Raw genomic sequence first — 23,522 nt, forward strand, 5'->3', positions numbered from 1 at the left:
AGTGGAACAAAACCATTCACTCCAATGGAGTTAACTTGTTAACAAAGGTTCGGCAGCGGAACCACGCCTCACTTTGTCTTCTTAACCAATCACTTACTCCCTAAAACTTATTAAGGCTTATTTAGACCAGCCCTCCAGCACTGCTCTTCTCGTTCTCTCAAACCCACCCTCCCTCTATTTCCTCGCTTCCTATTAACAATTCTATAACCCTCTCTTCACTCCTAGGTTGAATCGGGGGGTCCAATCACTCTACCAAAATATTACAGAGATGGTACCCCCACTCTTTAAGCATCATCGTAGGATGCCCGATCAACCCATCTACCTGTTCATTGTTTACCCTCTAACTCCCCTTCCCCTTCATCCCACTGTTCCCTTAACATCCCCTTCATCCCTACACTCTCAGAAGTAAAGGTACGTGAGCTGTCACTGGGGTGGTACCTTTTCTGAAGGTACATGTTTGTACTTAAAGGGTTCATATTGGTACCTCAAAAGTATATATTAGTACATAAAAATTTTAAGAGGCACACTTTTGTGTACCCTTGAGGTATTAATCTGGACCTTTTGGGTACAAATGTGTACCTTTTAAAAAGGTACCACCCCAGTGACAGCTCGCGTACCTTTATTTCTGAGAGTGTACAATAAAGTCTAGTTCAAAGTGTGGCGTTGTCCATGCTAATGAAAGTTGTGATAAAACCATCCAGTAACACCCATTCTTGTCTTAGGACAATTAAAAAAAAACTTTTATGATCCACAAATGTTGACTACTGTATATCCATGCCTAATATCAGATGGCCAGAAAGGTATATATTTTTTATACATTTTTAAAATACTGGTGTCTGTGTATACCATGATTTTATAAGAAACACACTTTAACATGTGATATGACTAAAAAGGGGTTAAAAATGTTTTCTCAATACAAATGAGTAGCCAGTTGGACCCGAAAACAGTATTCCATACATCACGACTTAACAAGCATATACATTATAGTCATCTATTCAGGACGCTTCTAAACCTTGACTCTTGCATCCCTGCAAATCTACACATGACTTGCAGTTTGGAGAATTTGTTTACATATTCCCTGGGAATCAAACACAAGATCTTGATGTCCTTGGCAGCATGTTCTACTGAACTTTAACATTAATGTACTAATTTGCATCCTTTTAAGGGTAGATAATGTTTTTCTGCTCCTCTGATCCCACATCGGTGTGTTCTAGTTAGGTCATGTCCTTTAATGCTAGTGACCTTCCGACAGATGGCTGGCATTGGGTTTGTTTGCTATGAAACACATGTCTAGTCAAAGAGGAAACAGGTTGAGATAAAGATCACATTAAGGAGTCCACATTGGCACTTTGGTAAAATATTGCTTGGTTAATTCAACTGGAAGGATATCAACAGATACCTGCGCTAATGCACAATAGATACTTTGGTGTCCATTGATGTTGGTCCTGGAGACATGATGAATTTAGCCATTACTCAGACCAGCAGTAGTTCTCAAAGAAGAGGACCATTCTCCTCTTTCAGACCACCTCAGACCATGACAACGCACCTTATCTCCAACATCACCAACTCTGGAACAAACAATATTACTGACACAGCCATGAGAAGTAGTGCTGGAACGATCACAGTGGCTCTGGTTCTCTGCATTTTTCTACCTATTGGCATCTCTGGGAATCTGCTGATCATCTGGAGCATCCTGGCTCGAACCCATCAGCGTTCCATCACCACTCTCCTGATCTTAAACCTAGCCTTCGCGGATGGATTCCTGATGTTTTTATTGCCATTCTTCATTGTTTATTTGATAAAACACACTTGGATTTTTACCCTACCGCTGTGCAAGATACTGTTGTACCTCTGCAGTGCTAACATGTACGCGTCAGTATTTTTGATAACACTAATGAGTCTGCACAGGATGGTGGCTATAGTATGGCGGAAACATGCTGGGGCCCTTACAGAGCGGAGAACAATCATTAAGATGTTGGTGGGAGTGTGGATCCTTTCTCTTGGGGTGTCAGTGCCTTATTCGGTTTTCTGGACTACTTTCAGGGAAGAGCAAGAACCAGCAATTGTAGTTTGTGCTTGTAAACATCTACGACCACAAGATGTAAGTTATTTCCAATAATTACAAATGGTAGAAATAGCTTTTTTCAGGAACTACATTTTTTAGTAGTGGTAGTGTTTATTTAACATTATGTCAGCTGATCTGCTTATGCAGTTCAGTTTTTCGAGATTCTGTAGTTAGACATGAGGCTAAAGTCCATTCTTTTCAAGTCTTCTCTAGATAACTTCTCAATAGCTATGATTTCTTCCAAAGAAGAAATAACGCATAAAACCTTTGCAAAAAAAGCAGCATTTCAATCCAACGAGTCAAAGATAACAAAAGCGTCACTTCCTGATAAACTGGTAAAACAATTTGCTGTGGTTGGAGAAGCCGAAGTGGGCCTTTCTCTCTTACATAATAAATTTGTTTGCGCCTCAGAAGAGAAGAAACGCAATGGACATATTATAACTTTTGGAGACGTGAGACGCTCTTTGGGAGTGTAGTCACTCGAGATGGATATGAGAGGTAATTAAACCAAGCCACTTTAATGGCGGACTTTGCCTGAGGGATTTAAGAAGGACCAAAACATTTTACAATGTGGTCGGTCTACTGGTTTGTACATTAATGCGGTAACCAGGAAGTCAGGTGACAACAGAGTGAGGATCCATGCAGGGGCGCCACTGGCCGGTATGGGCCCTATGATAACATTTTGCTAGTGTTTTCAATGATAGTGAAGAGTGGGGGCAGGGGGTTTAGGGGGTTGGCTGGTGGGCCCCTAATAGTATCTCTGGGGGCCCCAAAAGGGTATGGGCCCTTAGAATCATCCTAACTCCCTCCTAGCAGCACCCCAGGACACACATGCAGCTTTATTTAGAAATGTCAGACAGGCAGTGGGCAATGGGTAGATAATTATAACAAGGCAAGGGTCAAGTAACACTGAAAGACTAGACACAGGAACTGCCTGATAATGTTGCAGGGATAAACCAACAAGACTCAGCAAAGTATGTGGAAATGTGAGCTGTATAAATAGCCCATGTAATCACTCTTAGATCAGCTACCAGCTGTGTTCGTGTAATCATCGGAGTTCCAGAAACAGGTGTGTGTGAGGTGCATGACAGGATTTGCGGTTCATAAGGTAACAGAATTGTAGTCCGGGTGGTGGTGCATGTTTATCAGCGATCTGCAAGCCTGGCTCGCTGGTGATTGTGACAAATGCAGTCCCATTGCAACCCTTTTTGTTATCACATGATCACTTCAAAACAAAGTCACATGACTTTCTGATATGCATAATGAAATTAATGATAAAAGGTTTATCCTATTATTTTCATACGCATTTTTAAAATGTATGCACATCTTGGGCTATTCATTAAGTGTTTTATTAAGATGTTTCAAAAGGCACATACAAATACTGTAAGTGGATGGAAACATAGCTATTGACATGAAAAATTACTAATAAAATGTATTTGTATTCATAGACATTTATAGAATAAATAGACAACCCCCATACTGTAAAAATGAAAGTAAATCATTTTAAGTGATGATTATGCCTTTTTAGGTGATAATTCAGCACTGTTTGGAAATTCTGCTGGCATTCTTGATCCCATATGGATTGATCTTAGGCAGCTACGTATGTATCCTACGGAGAATTCGCAAGACCAGATTTCGTAGGCACATCCGAAGTGAGAAACTCATACTGGTTATTGTCACTGTCTTCGGCCTGACCTGGCTACCTTTCCACATCATAAATATGGTGGAGGTGCGTGTAACAAAACCCTCAAAGGGTCATTCAAAAAACTACTATATATTTATATAGATTTTTTTATTAATTAAAAGACGACTGAAGTGAATAAGAATCATCCAATTCCTTAATTGAGTTCAAAATGATGATAGAAGACTTTACTTGTATCTGTTTTATCAGGTGGCTGCTGCTTTTTTCCCAGAGGATTCACCAACAAAAGTCAGGTAAGTGACTAATGCTGAGTTCACACGCACGATTTTAGCCCCGATTTTCACTAGCCAACAGATTTAGTGAAATTATGACAGCTGAACAAAATTGTAATGTAATGTGTATTTATAGCGCAGTTGTCATGTAAGGACATACATCCAATGCACTTCACAATCACGAGGGGAGGGTCTCTCCACACCACCACCAGTGTGCAGCATCTACTTGGATGATGTGACGGAAGCCACAGGACAACAGCGCCAGTGCACTCACCACACAACAGCTATAGGGGGACTGGAGAGACAGTGATAGAGTGGTGGATGGGGATGATTTGATGGGTTAAGGCCTAGGAACGGAATTTGGCCAGGACACCGGGGTAACACCCATCCTCTTTAAAAAAATGCCACGGGATATTTAATGACCATAAAGAGTCATGACCTCCGTTTAATGTCTTTAATAGCTGAAAGACAGCGCTCACTGACAATATAGTGTCCCATTCACTTCACGGGGACATTAGGACTCGTACAGACCGCAGGTTGAGGGTCCCCTGCTAACACCACTTCCAACAGTAACCTAGTTTTCCCATGTGAACTCCCATCCAGTTACTGACCAGGTTCAGTCCCGCTTAGATGCAATGAGTAAGTGGTGGAAAATCGCTGCTTGTTTACGCAGACGAAGTGAAGACAGTTGGGGAGTCGTGGAAAAAAGTGAAGAGTGGGACGGGATCAGTAAAATGAGGAGCAAGATCAGATTTCAGAGGTGTTGGATCCAGATCTGGCTTGTTCCGGTACAAATTAAGTCCTGGCCATTTCCAACTAGCCCAATCACTAAATCTGACTGACTGTATGTCACTTATATGGCAGGTTACGGGGGTTAGTTAGGGGAACTGAGAACTTTGCAACACTATGTGAGGTTTATTTATAAGCTAATTTCGATAGGATCACGTGCTTATGATTGTTCTCAGCTGTTCCCGCATCAGCATTGATTCTCCAATCAGATGATTCCTAACTCGCTATAAATAACCAGAGTTTTTCTTATCTCAATATCTTTATCTTGAAGAACCCACCCCTACTCCCCCTCCTTTCAAGATGGGCGACATGGCGGCCCAGTGATTAGCACTGTTGCCTCACAGCAAGAATGTCTCCGGTAAAAGTCCCTACTAAACCAGGTGACATTTTTGTGTGGAGTTTTGCTCATTCTCCCCGTGCTCGCATGGGTTTTCCCCGGGTTCTCCGGTTTCCTTCCACAGTCCAAAATCAGGCAACCTAATCTGAACACACAAAATTGATACCATAGCCAAGCTCTTCGCGAGTACACCTCTCTGTAGTCATTCATATCTGTAATTTGGCTAGAAATAAGATGGGGGAGTTCATCGAGATCTACCTGAGCTCAAGTTCCCTTCTCGCACTGCGAACGGGAGGGACCCCAGGGCTCGAGGATCTCATAAGCTCAGGGCTCTCTCCCGAGACAGCATGCCAAATAAGTTTTATTATCAATCATCAGCTAAGTGTGAACTCTTAAATGCTGTGTAAAATGATTTCTGACTAAGAAACACATCTGCACTGACCTACAGCCAATGAGAGAGAAAGATATAGGGCAGCAAGATTTCGGGCATAAATTATACAGTAGATCACAATATCAGAATAAATAATGAATGAATGCAAAATTATTGCAACTCTCTCTCTCAATCTCTCTCTCTCTTTCTCTCCCTGCGTCACAAAATGCACCATCCTTGTGTAACCTGCATCCCCTCCACAATTTCCACCTCCATAATTGTTTTTTTATACCCTTTCACTGCAAATCAGGGCACAGACCATTTGAATTGCATTGTGAACCCGGTGTCCTGACATTTTATCTTACCCATCAGATTATGCTACCAACACTGTATTTGAATAGGTTTGAGGTTGGGGTTAGGGATTAGGCGGGTTAGGGCAATATTACAGCTTCATATCACACTACTCCACATTAAAATTTACACCGGTAGGTAGCAAAATCTGATGATAGCAGATTGCTTCACATCAAAATGTGTGCTGCCTACTTTTTGAATGGGAGGTAGGACAATCTGACAAGGTAGGACAAAGTGACATAACACTAAAAACATCCATGCCAAATCTGAATCATTTAATTCTGTTTGTTTTATTAAAAACACAAACTCATTCTTATCTTCACAGACTCAATCGAATCTGGTCCACTTTTCGTGGCTTTGCCTCCATAGTCACATTCATCAGCAGCTCTGTAAACCCTGTCCTTTACACTTTTGCTGGAAAGTCTTTCATTAAGCGTGACGGCCTGGCCTTCATGGCACGGCTGTTTGAGAGCTCAAGGATCGAGTCCACTCGAAAGAATCGGCAGAGTTACAGAAACGGAGAGCAGGAGAAGAAAGAAGAGGTTGACCACGTTCTAGAAAGAGTCTGATTCCACTGCTAGCGCTAATGATAGCATGAATTTAATAGCAGAAAAATGGGAAGAGACCATAACAAGAAGCTGCAGTGGGCTCTCGACTGGAAATGTCTGGGGTCTTGGCATTTGCAGTGAGCTTTATCTAAGTATATAAGACTGAATGATGCTGTTACTGGGTAGTAAAAGACAAGTGTGCTTAAAATAAAATATATATCTTTAAAATGAATGTAATATTACATTGTTACTGTATTTAATGCAAAGACATTGTTAAGTATTGCTTGTGCATATTTTAAGGTGACTGTACAGTATTTCAAAGAATGATTTCATGTCATTATCCAGTAGATGGAGCCACACAACAGATAGAGAAAGAGAGAGGGAGAGAGCTCTAGAAAGTAAAGCACTAGAAAGGTTTGTCATTGCAATGAGTGTAAATTGCACAATTCAGTGTATCTTTGAATATATGTATCTAGTTTAGTGAATCCTTTGCTATATTTGTTGTTGTTTATGCTTAAAAAAAGATATGCTTTGTTAAAATTTAATTCAAGTACTATAAATCATGAAAATGAAGCAGAATATCTTTAAATAAGCTTCACACTGGTGGATATGTTGTTTGGAGAGAATATTTGGATACTAATCTTTAAAAAAAAATATGGAGGGTTCAAAAGTATTTAACGTAGAGAGAAAATCGCCTAAAAATATGCCACTTTGTACTTTTAACTTTAAAAACATGTTTTTATTTATTCATACATTTTCTTTTCGGCTTAGTCCCTTTATAAATCTGGGGTTGCCACAGCTGAATGAACCGCCAACTTATCCAGCATTTGTTTTATGCAGTGGATGCCCTTCCAGCTGCAACCCATCACAGGGAAACACCCATACACACTCATTCACACACATACACTATGGACAATTTAGCTTACCCAATTCACCTGTATCACATGTCTTTGAGCTGTGGTGGAAACTGGAGCACCCGGAGGAAACCCACACCAACACAGGGAGAACATGCAAACTCCACACAGAAACGCCAACTGACCCAGCTGATGCTTGAACCAGCAACGTTCACTGCACCACCATGCAGCCCCTGTTTTCATTTATGTTTAAATTAAATATATATACTGTATATTAGTTTTGTTTTAATTGAATATATATATATATATATATATATATATATATATATATATATATATATATATATATATATATATATATATATATATATATATATATATACAGTATATAAAGCCACCTCTTTAGCTGTAATGTACACACACACACATACACACACAAACAAGTGAACAAAACCAAGTACAAGTAAGTATTTTCGACAGTTAGCTGTAGGCATCTTTATGTCTAAATGGAAATGAGCAGATAATTAAGTGAGTTAATGACTTACATGAAAATGAGATTGAAGCTTCCTTTCTTCGACTCCTCTGAGAAAACATTGTATTCTGGATCCCAAACATTTCTCTGAATAGATTTTTGGCTGAGACTAAGGCTAAAGAGGACTAAGGAAGTGCTTTGATGAAATTGTGTCATTCAAGGAATTGAGTCAGCTAACTCGCCACCCTTTGTAACCACACAGTTTGAGTTGTTTTTAACTGATGTGCTGAAACTAAAACCAACACAGTAGAACTAAATAACCAGAAGGAATATATAAATACCATGATGCACATAGTCACAAAAAATTGATAAAATTATACATGAACAAAAAACATTCTAATACCACTTTGATCAGATGGCTTGTTATAATCATATAAAGACACAGTTTTGAAATATTAAGTACATCTTCATTTGGCAGTGTGACGGTTGTAAGGTTCTGTTAACTAGTGTCCACTAGATGGAGGTGTTCCATGATCTGGTATTCTTCTGGAGTGTCGAACAGGTGCGGTGTTTTGCCGTAATTACGTTTGGACCAGGTGCGGAGTGTTACCTCTGATGTGCGTTTGGATAAAGACCAAGAGAACAGCACTGCGGGTGTTCATCCTTCCCTCTTCAGCCTTTGGAGTTTTCTTTTTTTTTTTGTGTGTGTGTGTGTGTGTTCTTTTCTTTATTTATGTATCATTTCACTTAATTTTTGATTAAATATAATTAAGTTGATTTGATTTTCTGGTTTGGATATTTATTTGGTTTTGTTGCTACTTCCTTGAGCCAGGAGGTTGTAACAGGCAGACCTGTCGAGAATGAAATGGGAAGAGCAAAAGTCCTAAACAATTATCAATTTCTCTTTTAGACTTTGGTTTTTTTTGTAGGCCTATTAGCATATAGTTATGGCTGTGTGTTGCTTCATTCAACTGAACTTATCAATTTTTATAACATTTTTCTTTTTGTGTGTAGTTACATTTATGTTTTCCCAATTATACTGGAAAAGTATATTTCAAACACTTGAAGTTAAGAGATCCATTTGGGGTAAAAATATTCTATTCATTCATTTTCCTTTGGTTTAGACCCTTATTACAGTTTTTTTTTTTTTTTCAATACATTTTGCAAGTTTCCTAAACTTTAAATGCACCAACACACCTAAAACACACAGTTGGCATCATTGTAACAATCACACATTGTAAACTAAACCCCAAAACCAATTTCCAGAACACAATACAGTTTTTTCTGAATGCTTAAACCCTAACCAAGATTCTTATAGCACGATTGATAAAAAGATCAATTCTTATAGCAAAACCACTTACTGAGTTTGCACAATTTAAAGCACAAACACTACTTTGCACTTAGTTTGAAATTTTGTAACACACGCTTTGCAAAATTGTAGGTACAATCCACTGCAATGCACTCATTTTGCGGAACTGTAAACACAACTCACAAGTAATTGTGTGTAAACAATTGGGAAAAACTGTAAGCAAGGTTTATTAGCTTTTGCAAGAGAACTAAAATGTTTTGCAGGTTTGGTGAAGGGTTTTCTTAGTGTGTAGCAAAAATAGCCAACGGTTACAAAAAATATGCTTAAGCCATCAGGAAAAAAAAAAAGTAATAAACTAACACAATACACCATGTCTAACAAAACACTGCAAACATGATTTAAAACCAAATAATTCAAAACACTAACATATGTTCTCTTCCAACAGGAACCATTAGTCAATCATAATGTAACACGGAGTGACACAGACAACTGAAGTTTGGATCCACTTGCAGGTTTAATCAAAGTCAGGTAATCAAAGGTCAACACAGGTGCAAACAGATGTATAAAGGCAGTCCAGAATCGTAGTCAAACACAGGCGAGAGGTCGGAAAGCAGGCGGCAGACAGGGATAGCTAGGAACAAGGCTAGGGTAAACACACGGAGAAACAAGACTAAGGAAACACATTGAATTGTCACTTTAGAGATAACAAGACTCGGCAATGTGAATGAGTGTGTGCTGCTTAATCAGTCCTTGACGATCCTCAGGTGGTGCGAGTGTAATCAGTAGAGACTTGGAGCAGGTGTGAGTATGTGTGTGGCATGACTGAATATGTAGTCCATTAATGGCGGAATTGTAGTCCATGTGTGTTTGTGTGTGAGATCCAGCGATCTGGGAGTTATGATCGCTGGTGATCGTTGCACATAACACATTGACAAAAAACACTATCATCAGCTGAAATAACAGAAACAGCATTATTTTATGTGTCAGGCCTGTTCTTGTATTTGAAGCCTCTCTACATTTTTGTTTTGTTGGATTCAGTAAATGCATGCATTTTGTTTCTTTTGCTGCAGAAATTCAATATAAAAAAATGAATGACCATATCAGAATAGCTTTATAAAATGTACAGTTGATGTAAAAAAAATTAAATACAGACACAGATTTGCTGCAGTACAGATTTTGTTAGCAAAAGGATACTACTGCCAGACATACACAGAAAAAGCACCGCAATTATAATAAAAAAAATTAAGTAATCTTCTGCATATGGCCACATGTTCTTATCACACCTGATATCACCTCTGGCAAGGCATCATGGGAAGAATTCTCTTGTTGTTCCTTTTCCACACAAGGTCAACCCAACGAGTCCTCTTTTAGAAAATAGGATCATGTGATTGGAAAAACCTGAGTGTGCTTGCTAGACAGGAATCTGCTGTGATTTATGTATTTACATAACTGCAATAAGCTGTTTCTCACTGGCAAAGAAATAAAAGACAGGGAATTTATTTGTTTCAATTCACAAATCTAAAAAAAAAACCTGTTATAGCGATTGTAAAAAAAACTGTAATCAGGCATTACCACAGCAGAATGAACTGCCAACTATTCTAGCAAATGTTTTACATAGCAGATGCCCTTCCAGCCGAAACGCAGCATTGGGAAACACCCATACACTCTCGTTCTCACACTTAAACACTACAGGCAATTTAATTTATTCAATTCATCTATAGCGCATGTCTTTGGACTGTAGGGGAAACCGGAGCAACCGGAGGAAATCCATGACAAATCAGGGAGAACATGCAAACTCCACACAGAAATGCCAACTGGCCCAGTCAGGAGATGAACCAGCTAATAGTTGGCAGTTCATTCTACTGTGGATAGCCCTGATACATAAGGGACTAAGCTGAAGGAGAATGAATGCATGAATGAATGGACCTGATCTCCTGATCTCCATCTCTCAGGACCTGAAGTGGGACACTCACATTGACTCCATTGTCAAAAAAGTTCAACAGAGGCTGTACTTTCTTCGTCAGCTGAGGAAGTTTAACCTCCCAAAGGAGCTGCTGAAACAGTTCTACACCTCCATCATTGAATCAGTCATCAGCACATTAATAACTGTCTGGTTCAGCTCAGCTACTAAATACGACCTCCAAAGACTACGTCGAATAGTTCGGACTGCTGAGCGAATCACTGGTACAACCCTTCCTACTCCCCAAGAACTGTACTTATCCAGAGCAAGTAGAAGGGCTGCCAAAATCACTCTGGACCCCTCACACCCAGCACACTGACTCTTTGAACTTTTACCTTCTGGTTGACGCTACAGAGCACTGCGCACCAGAACAGCCCGACACAGAAACAGTTTCTTCCCTCAGGCAATCCATCTCATGAACACTTGATGATAATAATTGTGGAGCCAACATCACTACTTGCCATACACTTTTATACACATACACTTATGTAACAACACACTTACATGCCAATTTGCACATAACAGCTGCACATATAACATTGTATATAGTAATAAACATGTACATACACTTGACAATCTGTATATTTGCACTCACTACTTCTAAATATATTTATTATCTGTTTTTTGTCCTGTCTCTGTAATGCTGTTGCACTGTAGAAGCTTTGTCACGAAAACAAATTCCTCGTATGAGTGAACATACCTGGCAATAAAGCTCTTTCTGATTCTGAATGAATGAATGAATGAATGAATGATTAGAACATGTGGAGAATGAGTGAGGATGAAGGCATTTGCTGTTTATAAACAATTGCCCGAGTAATTGATGTTTCACTCCACTTTGGTGATCCCTAATAAGCTAAAGGAAAGTGACTGAGTAAGAATTTTAAGTTTTGGGTGAGCTATCCCTTTAACTTAAGGTCTGCCTTAGACCAGGTCACTGAGCCTGGTGTTGTAAAAGACAGCAACTGGTCAGGACAGTGAGTTAGACACTCCAAGACTCTCATAGTAATGGTAAGAAGACAGAGTCCGCAGTTAGTTCTTGTGCTAGAAAGCTTTATTTAGCAATTAAATGAACAAACTGACAAATGATAAGCACACAGCATACAGAGAATTCCCATTATTTTTGAGCACCAAAAAAAACCGTAACAGTCCACCAAAATTGTGAAAGTTTGTTTCTTTATTGTAAGATGTTCTTCAGTCATGACCAGTGTTAGGCGTATTAGGCTATATGCACACAGACTTTTAATTTTCAGCCAAGCAGCCCAAGGGCTTCCGGTGAACTTTCTTTCCATTACAAAATTGTCATGTTTAAGATCTTATTTCTTTAAAAATCAGCAATCTTCACTGCCTGATAGATATACAATATGAAGTGGGTCTCAGATCGGACAAGAAGCACTGCATTAAAGTCTATTCAGAGTTTAATTTCTATTGTCTATGCAGTGTTGAGGTTTATATGTAATGCATTTATACATTGAATTTTTAGTGTTTAGTCATGTATTAAATAACTTATTGAGTAACTGAGATCATTTTCAAACATTGTATTTAAAATGTAATTAAAATGCAATTTTAATGATGGAATTAGTATTTAATTACTTTTTTAAAGCAACTTACCCAACAGTGGTCATGACAGAAGAGAATGAGGCAGTTTAGATTTTTTTATCTATAGCAAATTATGATTAAACAAGCACTTCAAGAGTTCACACTTAGCTGATGATTCATCAAAAGCTTGTTTGGCATGCTGTCCCGGGAGAGAGCCCCGAGCTCAAGGGATCCTCGAGCCCGGGGCTTCCTCCCATTTGCAGAGTGAGAGGGGAGCCTGAGCTCGGTGGATCTCAGAACTCCCCGTCTGCAGTAGCTAAGGGAACACGTGAGGAAAAAAAGGGAGCTAGACAAATGCTTGATTGTAATGCATGATGTATATATTTGGATGGTGGGAGGAAACCGGAGAACCTGGGGAAAACCCACGCGGACACGGGGAGAATATACGAACTCCTCACAGAAACACCTACCGACCTGGCAGGACCAGGGCTGGCAGTGTTCTTGCTGTGGGGCTAACAGTGCTAACCACTGGGACTCCGCCCGATCTATAGTGAAGGAGGAGAATGGGGAGGAAGGGGGGTTTCTTCCAAACGAAGATAAAGTGGACTGAAAACTGTGGTTATTTATAGTAGCTTATGGCTCATATGATTGGATGATACTGATTAGCTTAATACGTGACCGGCTGTGATAAATCATAAGCACGTGATCCTCTCGAAATTCGTTTATGAATAAACCCCACTAAAATTAACAATAGTACAGCTAACACAAAATCAAACGATGCTTTCCCTGCACTTTATTCTCCTGTGTCTTTTACTTGGTTTTCTGGTGGAGTGGATCTTGATTCTAACACAAAAGCACAGAAAACAGAAGTTGGTTAAACACTTATTCAGATGATATATGAACTTTTAAAATTGAAATCATGCATTTTTCAGCCCCATTTACATGCCATTGACAGTCAACTGGACAGTCTCTATATTCGAATAATTGGTGCATGTGAGGAAGCAGGTGTAGATTCCTACATCACCGTACTGAGGCTTGTTGATTTTGATCGAACCATTTCCTTAGTTGTATTGATCAGGGAAGGACTCAACTCTGTTCTTGTAGCGCTGGTTCTGATCTTGTACCGAATCTTCACCTTTAATTATGTCCCACACAATTTCACGATCATTATGTCTCCAGTGGATGTCAATATCTTGAAGTTGAAGATTGAACCACCAATGAAGTTGAAGATTGAACCACTAGTAACTTCATTGACTAAGGTCTGAAGAGATGCTGAAAGGGGGCGGGGGGGATGGGGGGTGGTTGGGGGTTCTATTTCACCACAAGGTGTATGTGACAAATAAAGGCTTGATTAATTGATTGATTATTATAATCACATAGAGACACAGTTATAACTATTAAGTACATCCACATTTAGCAGACCTGTCGAGACTGAAATGGAAAGAGCCTAAACAATTATCAATTTCTTTAAATTTGGACATATTAGCACATAATTAGGGCTGTGTATTACTGCTCTAGTGGCAAACACAGGGTTTAAAATGATGCAGCAAAATTCTAAGATGGCAACTTAAAGCAAATATTATTATATCCATGCAAATCAAGCATCTGATTTTAGGTTTAGGTTTACCAACAGCTCAAAAGACAGCAATATTTAAAGCTTTATATATTAAAACAAATGTTGTGAATGTGAATGTTTGTGTGTTTGTTTAAATGTGTGTTCAATTTAAAGCCATTATTAATGTTAATTGACAATTCATGTCTGTTGTAATATATAATATTCAAATATAACATGACTAAAAGATGTAAAAGGCTATAATTTGGGACAAAAAAAGATCAACACAGGCTCATTGTGAATATGTACCCCGTCTACATTTCTGTAGAGCGCAATTTATGTAGCCAGAGGTACGTATGGCTACATTTCACCTTTAAAGCGAACAAAAAAGCAGGTAAAACAAAAGGCAAAAAATTAAATAAACAAGTAAATAACAGGGTGAGAATGAGGTAAGATCTGAAAATGTGGTAAAAATCAGGTGGCCATTTGCGCTTTAATTTTCTGGCTTGCTTTAGAAAACACTGTTTTTTTTGTTTTTTTTCACGACCAAGTTCCATATAACTTCAAATGTAACAATTTGATTTAATGGAAAGAAGAAAGAGAAAAGAAAAAAAAGAAAAAAAGAAAAAACTCCTTGCATATACTTACATATACTACACTCACAGGGTAAGTGTGGCGTGGGCATGGCAGCCTGTGCACTGCACCGGACTGATCCATGCCACACGTCATACTTTTTTAATGCATCACAAAGCAACTGACAAACAGTATACACTTTAATGCTGATTTTATACCTTCCACCACCTCAAATTATTGTGAAAGCTGTTGTTGTTTTATTATTATTAGTATTATTATTATCATTAATATTATCGATGTTAGTATATCATAGTTAACACGTTTATCATTCCTCCTCTCAATCTTTCATTCTTTTATTATTATTATTATTATTATTATTATTATTATTATTATTATTACTATTATTAATAACTAATCCTAGTATTACCTAAATTCTTCTTTTCAATATTTCTTTACTTTGAGTTTTTACTTTCTGTTTATTATCATTATTATAGTAATGTTTTTTTCTCTTCTCTCAATATTCTCATTGTCTTGTCTGCTGCCTTTTCTTTCCACTTTCTTTTCTTCTTCTACTCTTTCTTTTCCTTCCTTTTCTTTTTTTCTCTCCTTTTCTAATTTTCTAATCTTCTATTTCTTCTCTTTCCTTTTTCTACTTATTATTATTATTATTATTATTATTATCATTATTAATATTATTTGTTCTCTTCCTGAAATCCCACCCCCCCCCCCACCTTCTCACTGTTATCATCAATATTATTACTTCTACTTTTGTTATCATTATTATTAGTACTGTCCTGACTTGTCCTGTTGTCTCCTCATTTTCATTATTACAAGTATTTCTACCATTGTCATTATTCAGGTTGCTGTAGTTGTAGTAGTAGTCATAGTAGTAGTAGTGGTTGAAGTTGTAGTTTGGGTTTTTGAAGTAGTAGATGTCGTTGGTATAGTGGTATCAAAAGTAGTGGATGTGTAGTAGTAGTAGTAGTAGTAGTCGTTGTCATTGTCTGTGTAGTAGTATCAGAAGCAGTAGACGTTGTTGATAGTAGTTGTTGTAGTAGCAGTCATTCCTGTAGTAGTATCAGTAGTAGATGTAGTAGCAGTAGCAGTGGTAGTAGTCATTGTAATAGGTTCAGTAGTAGTACACATTGTAGGAGTAGTAATAGTTGTAGCATTAGAAACTCTCTGTAGTAGTAGTAGTAGATGGTGTAGTATTTGGGATTTATTTTTATTATTATTATTTTTATTATTGTAGTGGTTGTTGTTAATGATTAATAATGTTGTCCTTTCTTGCTTGTTTACTGTCATTATTACTGTCATTATATCACTAGCATTGTTGTCACTCCTTATATAAGTTACTTGCTTCATTTAGTGACTGTTATTGTTCCTTTTGTATGTACTCTGACCTGTTTACCATGTTACCTTTACATGCACACACGCGCACACACACACACACACACACACAAACACACACACCTGCCGGTACTTGATTGTATTGTTGTTGTTTTTTGTATTTTTGTTATTGTTTCATTTTCTTTGTATTTGTATTATCTCAAATTGTGTACCTTTTGTATATTCTAATAAAATTTTAAAAAATTAAAAAGAAAAAAAGAAAACGCTGTTGGTTGGTATTAGGAATGCCAGTAGGTGGGTCAATCAGCACTTTGGAAAACACTATCAATTGAGTTTAGAGCAGGGGGTGGGGGTATCAGTAGGTCAGTTGGTCATATTTATATCTGAGTCGACAGCGGCCTCTGGTGGATTAACGAGAGAAGAATAGGTGCAAATGGCACTAGCTATAGAAATTTGAGATCTCAAAAAGTGTACACAGCGGCCTCTGGTGGATTCGCAAAAACAGAAATGTAGGGGTACATATTCAAAATGAGCCTGGGTTGAAAAAGATGCTCGGGGACTGCGACTGCTTTATTGCATCACATATATATCACTTTACTTAAAGCTGATTGGTCTAGTTTGGGTTTGCGATCTGTAACCCAAAATAAATCCTGCTTAGGAGCTGTAGCATAAGTTTCTATAGTGATTAAAGCCAGTTAAAAAAAAAATCTAAATTTAAAACCTAAACTTACCAGGGTAAAAACACAAACAGGCTCTTTGAAGACATTTAATTATTGGTAGGGACAATTCCATAATTGTTTGATATTCTTGTAGACCCATCACCTATGTCCATGATAATTCTTTACCCTTGCTCCTCCAGATTTCACTTTGTATGTTTTTGTAAAATGTAAGATTCTTGTACGCTTAGTTTGTTGATTTGCTTTTAATTTTTAAACAGACTCAATCAAATCCGCTCTATAAACCTAGTCCTTTACACTTATGCTCATTAAATATCAGTGCCTGGCCTTCATGGCTTTCAAGAATTGAGTGATCTTTAAATGGTCAACACATGAACTTAGCGTGAGCTCTTGTCAGGCTATTTCTCTCTTTTTGGGATTGTTTGGAGTTCTTGGTATTTGTGTAACAACACATCACATGGATTTGGGATCCATTTGCAGGCTTTTATTAATATCGTGGTCAAACAGGCAGTGGTCAGAGGCCGGCATACACAATGTAGCAGGATAAGCAAGATTGTGGTTAAACTACAGGGCTGGCGGCAAACAAGCAATGTCAAAGATTAGAATAAACCAGGGGTCACCAATCTCGGTCCAGGAGGGCCGGTGTCCCTGCAGGGTTTAGCTCCAACTTGCCTCAACACACCTGCCTTGGTGTTTCTAGCATACCTAGTAAGACCTTGATTAGCTTGTTCAGGTGTGTTTGATTAGGGTTGGAGCTAAAATCTGCAGGACACCGGCCCTCCAGGAACAAGTTTGGTGACCTCTGGAATAAACAGACCATAAGAAAGGCAGCAAATAATCACAAATGGTAGGAGGGCAAGGTCACAACAGGAAGGCAATGCAGGGTATAAACACTCGGAATTGTTAAAAATAGAAGAACAAGACTTCGCAAAGGGTGAGAGGAAACAGTCTGCTTAAATAGACAAGTAGATAGTTCTCAGATGGACCGGTAATCAGTACTGGCAAGGGGTTGATAAGAAATGTAGTGAAAAGCAAGTTATGAAGTTTTATATTTAATATTCAAGGTCAATTTTCGGGTGAGGGCACCCTCTGCTGGTCAAAGAGGCCAACCACAGAGTAAATGATGACAGAATTTAAATTTTTGGGTGAACTGTACCTTTAAGGCTAGGTCAAGTGTCTGTTCTTTGTACATGTATTATTCAACTACTAGGATTTAATTCTTGTTTTGTTGTTGTTGTTGTTTTAACAAAATCCAGGATAGTTTTGTTCTTCATAACTTATCTAGGTTGTCTGGAAGCTCAAACCTGCTCAGGGACAGCTTAGTTCATATGAATAGATTGTGTCATTTCAAGCAAAAGTGATGAAAGTCTGTAACTGTTGAATTTTTTCTTACAATGTTCAATTTGAAGAAATTAACTCTAGTATATTGAAATAATTAAAATATGTAATCTACACTGAAATAAAGGTATCCAACAGAAACTATCAGTGGGAGGTACCTTTTCAGGTGTACTTTTTAGTGACTAATATATAAACTTTAAACGTACTTTGATGCCCCGGCTAGTATAATTTCTGAGTGTTTATGTTAACAGATATGGTCAATATTAGATGAGGTGCTGACAAGTACTTCAAGCTGAGAGAGCAGTGAGAGATTTGGAAGATTAAAGACCCACTTACGCCTATAAAAATAACAAAGAAAATGAATATAATTCTAACTATATTTGCATCAACACCAGCAAATACAAATGTTGTGCCCACAAGCTGCAGTGTCAAATAAAATTAAAATAGATGTATATGATTTGGGTTCTAAATTGGGAGTGGGTATTAGTGCTGGGCGATTAATTGAAATTATATTGCAAGCTTAGTTGAGCAAAGCTGCAATGGGGTATTTGCACACAGACTTTTAACTAGCTAGCCCCAGGGTTTCCATTGTCATCCCATACAAAATCGCTACTTTTAAGATCTGATTTCTTTAAAAAAAAAAACAGTGTTCTTCACTGCCTGACTGAAATACGATATAAAGTGGGTCTCAGACCAAACAAGAAGAACTGCATTAAATTATATATTTCTGCGCCATGTCTTTAAAACATAGAAATTAATTTGACACAAGTATTTTCAGTGGTGTTTTTGTGCTAGCCTGCTGCTAATGATGGCGCCTGCGTTTAAATGGTTTTTGTCTCTTTTTACACTTTAACAACCAAATGAATGCTTAAGTCTATTTAACTGACTGTATCTTAATTACATTTCAACATCGATGCTGTAAAGGAAACTTACAAAATTGAAAACAGTCACATAAAACTTGCACTGGAAGTTTATCATTGGCTGAAAAACACTGACTGTGCAAATAGCCTATTGTCACACACATCTTGTCATGGAAACAGCTGTGTGACCTGTTTTTTACATCAACTTTGCGTTTGATGGCCTTCGAGAGTGCCATTTTACCTCTGTTAAGAGACATTTTCCTGTCACTTCCTCTGTTTGTTTTTCAAGTGCTCTGTATATAAAGTTGACTTAGCCTAATTGAGTTGAGGCAAAATATCTATCACTCCTAGTGATTGACTGTGGTATAGGTGATGGGAGCCTAAATCAAATGCCTTCAGTTTTGTAGTGAAATGGAAAAAGTATAAACATTAAACAATGTTAAGCCAAAATTAGATTTTTATTTGATTTTCTTCTTGGGGATATAGACAGATGGATAGATACATAGATAGAAAGACAGATGAAACATCATTACCGGCTTGTCGTTCTGCATAACTTCTATCCATCCACCCGTCTGTACTTACCTCTTTTAAAAGTGTAAAACATGTCTAACCCAACAGTCACACAGAAGAGACGCACACTGAAAGTCGCCAAGTCCTCCAAAACACTGAATGTGTCATCTCGTGTATTTCGTCCGAATCAAAGAGCATCAACCCTTTATTAAGCAGGAAGAGCTTTGGTTCTACGGGTGACAGTAAAGTTGTGGATAAGAGCTTAGCCCAAACACCAAAACACATCTAGTGGTGGTTGACGAAAATGGGCAGGATGTCACTCCTCACCCATTTTATAACCCAGATCCTGTGGTTCTGCAATCTAAACAAGGAAAAGTATTTATTGCACTTGATACATCTTTGACTACCATGACAGAATTTCCTTCGATAACCTTTCAGACCACTAATGCAAGCCTTACAGGACCTTTTACAAAGTCTTTTTTTTTTGGGAGCGTTTTAGCATCCAGAATAAGCCAGACAGCAGAATCAGTTACTGATGAAACTAAAGACTTGCTAGTGAAGCAAGACTTGTCCAACAGTCTTTCAGATATTCAGACTCACAGAGAGGAGCCAAAGAAGCAGGCCCAAGACAATATTTTAGACAGTATGGTAGGTTGTTACCTGACTGAAACAGAGACCATCTGTCTTCTGGACATGCCTGCAGTGTCTGTGTCGGTAGAATCAGAGGATGCTGAGGCAGTCAAGGAAAGGAACAATGCTTACACAGAACTGTGCAAAAACAGACGACAATGATATGTATGTGGAGCGCTCAATGCAAACATTCAGTGATGCACCAAAGACAAAAGAGGTCCATTGTGATAGCATTACAATGGTGGACAAGGCTGTCATGTGCACTGTCTGGGACATGTATGATTCATTCAACAATAATAGTGATGTCAGTGGAAACACTGTGGTGTCTTCTGAAGGACATGAGGCGATTGTCCCAGAATCCTCTTCCGAGGGTCACCATGTGCACCCTAAGAGTTCTGACCAGAGTCTGTCTGTGGTCCACACAGTTAGCACAATCAGTGGCTCAAGCACTCATATTGAAAAGATGGCTTGTGTGCTTCCACTGGATGAAGAGCCAGATCTGCAGCTGATCTTACAGTCAGACAAGCTCAAGCAGGATCTGGCCTTGATGGAGCAAGTGGTTGTGGCTAATGTTTTCCAGCCCAAGCTTGCAGCATACAGTTAGTTGCCGATTATAGAAGACCCAGACTATGTGTGGATGGTGATGGAGGAGGAAAGCTAGACAGAGCAATATAAAAACTCTCATTGTCCATTCCTTGAACGTCTCTGGGGCTTCAGCTGTGAACTCACAACGGGGCGAAATGTTAGCTGTATGGTCTGGAACAAGAGAAACCCAGATCTTCTTGCTGTGGTATATGGATGGGTTGATTTAGAAAATCCAAATTCTGCACTTGTGTGCTGCTGGTCGTTGAAGAACCCTACGTGGCCAGATTAAATCTTTCATTGTGAGAGTGGAGTCACTGCAGTGAATTTCTCAGCGAGTAATGCCAATCATCTGGCAGTAGACATGTATGATGGCACTATTGCCATCTGTAATGTCTATAATATACAGACTTTACTATAGTGGTTTTACTATAATGCCATCTATAATGTACAGACTTCAGAACAAACATCCATCGCTGACAGTGACTGTGCAAACATGCACACGAGTCCAGTGTGGCAGCTAAGATGGATAGATGGTCTGGCTGCAGATAAAGGGTAAATATTGGTCTCTGTGTCATCTGATGGAAGAATCAGCGAATGGATCATCTACAAAAGCATGAAATGCATTGACCTGATTAAGCTAAAGATACACCACCTGCGATGAAACCGGCATATATCACTGACTCCTGGAATGTGTTTCAATTTCCATCCTAATGATTCAAAGATCTACCTGGTTGGAACAGAGGAAGGTCATATTCACAAGTGCTCTTCTTCATCTAATGAGCAGTACTTGGAAAGTTACAAGGCCCACAAACATCCAGTCTACAAGGTAACATGGTCGCCATTCTGTCCAGACGTTTTCCTAAGTTGTTCTTCAGATTGGACTAATTGTAGAGGCAAGACCTCCAAAAACCGTGATGGGTTTCACCTCAGGCCAGAGGGTTGTGTTTGATATCATGTGGACTCCACACTTTGCTACTGTCTTTGGTGCTGTCAGTGAGGGCAAGGTGGAGATCTGGCATCTTAGAGTCAGCAGTTTGGACCCAACATTTGTTAACGGGACAAGTCCAGGAATGAATCCAACAGCTCTGCTGTTCAGTCCAGAGACAGACTGTGTTCTGGTGGATGACAGTGAGGGTCAGGTCACGGTTTACAAGCTGAAAAACAGCTGGGGGAGGATCACAGATGGAGACACTGGAGGATGTAATTCAGTCCACACTGTCCAGCCAACACTAACGAGCATTAAGAAAGACTGGTAAAGGGTCATAGAAGGCTCAGGCTGTTTGTTTTTATCTCTCCATCATCAAAATCTATATTCTCTGGCAGACTAAGTGACTCCATTTTACATAACAATGGGATTACAGCAAACATGCCTGTTTGAGCCTTATTGTAAATATATTCCTGCTTTTAAAAAGACAGACAGACAGATAAACCGATAAACAGACAGACAGATTTGAGAACTATTTTCTGATATTTCTGCTGTCCATTCATATCATTTTTCAAGCTGAGGGATTGACATTTTGAATCTGACATGTAATAAGCATAAAAATCTGTAAAATCCATTATAAAAAAATCTACTGCACCGAACCTAAATTTTAAGTCCTAAAATGTCTAATATATGTGTGCCTGTGATTTTAAATATTTTGTAAATGTTTATATGCCTCAAAACCACCACAATCCTTCTGTTCACTCATCAAAATACAATAATTATTATCAACCCTTGTGTTTATCTTTGGTTGTTGCACTCGATGAATGTGAACATTACACATCTGAGCTGATTTTGGTCTTATAAACTTCACATACGTCATACTTACAGCACCTGCCTGTCGGAAGCTCTCTCTGTAGATATCAGACATGAGTTTTTAAATGGTGAAGGCACTGATAAACCATTCCTTTCAGCAGAATATCGATAATTGCACTAAGAAGTCAGCATCCATCCTTCTGTTCATATATATATATATATATATATATATTAGGGGTGTAACGGTCCACAAAAATCATGGTTTGGTTCAATACGACACAGTGGTGTCATGGTTCGGTATGTTTTCGAAACAGCAATAAAGAAAAAAGCCAAAGGATTTCTCTATTTTTTTTTTATGTATTAAAACTAACATCTTAAAAGTATGATCTTGTTTTGTTGATCTTGAATTGTTCTTAAATCGAATGTCCTTATTGTTCCAAAAAAAACATATGTGGCGAAAAATTGTGTTTAAAGATTAATGCACAAACTAAGAGAACCTGTCGATGAAAATTAGAAAGTTTAATTGGGAGTTTGGAAATTTCACAATTACACATTAGAAGAAAGGGAAGACCACCAATCTGCGAGAAAACAAGTTGAAGGAAAACATTCCAAATAGAAGTTGTGTAACAGCCCGGTTGGAGAAATAAAGGATTTAACTCATGCACTGATGTTGCACTGTCCTCCTTTGTGCCTTTATTATTGAGACTGCCGTCCTTATAGACTGTACAACACCGTAAGAGCTAAGAACAGATGAATAAACACAAAAAGAGAAGATGTAATGAATAAAAATCACATAATGAGACAAAACAATTAATTTAGTGACAATATTATAACGTTACTGCAAATATATGAATAGATATGTGACAAAAATAGCTATTTAAATTATTAGCAAGCTGAATTATAAACATTCAGCAATGTGTATAAATGTCCTCATCTACCTTGTTCTCCCTTCCAACCAGGTGTTCAAACAATGAAGACAAAACACAACAAAAAACAAACTCAAATATGCATTAAATACTCTTCAATAAGTCCTTAAATTTAGCTTTAGCTCCGTGAATTTCTCTGTGCAAGCGATCACGCTCTCCATCGTGCTAGGCGCGCTTCTCCGATCTCCGTGCTTCCGTGATCTGCTCGCGCACCTGACCACTTCCGGCTAGCCGCTCGTCAAAATAAGGGTCTCTATAGGCTAAATAACTTAAAGTGC

General features: G+C 38.4%; 1 protein-coding gene and 1 pseudogene across 1 annotated transcript; both read left to right on the forward strand.

Annotated features, from left to right (window-relative positions):
• The first annotated feature begins 1,456 nt into the window (after positions 1 to 1,456).
• Positions 1,457 to 6,395, forward strand: LOC130215778 (leukotriene B4 receptor 1). Its single transcript, XM_056447622.1, has 4 exons — positions 1,457 to 2,101; positions 3,594 to 3,794; positions 3,957 to 4,000; positions 6,152 to 6,395. The coding sequence occupies exons 1-4, from the start codon at positions 1,457 to 1,459 to the stop codon at positions 6,393 to 6,395; spliced, it is 1,134 nt and encodes a 377-aa protein (XP_056303597.1).
• Positions 6,396 to 19,457: 13,062 nt separating this feature from the next.
• On the forward strand, positions 19,458 to 21,813 carry LOC130215779 (dynein axonemal intermediate chain 4-like; annotated as a pseudogene).
• The last annotated feature ends 1,709 nt before the right edge of the window (positions 21,814 to 23,522 follow it).

The sequence above is a fragment of the Danio aesculapii genome, chromosome 22 (assembly GCF_903798145.1).
Source record: "Danio aesculapii chromosome 22, fDanAes4.1, whole genome shotgun sequence".
Taxonomy (NCBI): Eukaryota; Metazoa; Chordata; class Actinopteri; order Cypriniformes; family Danionidae; genus Danio; species Danio aesculapii.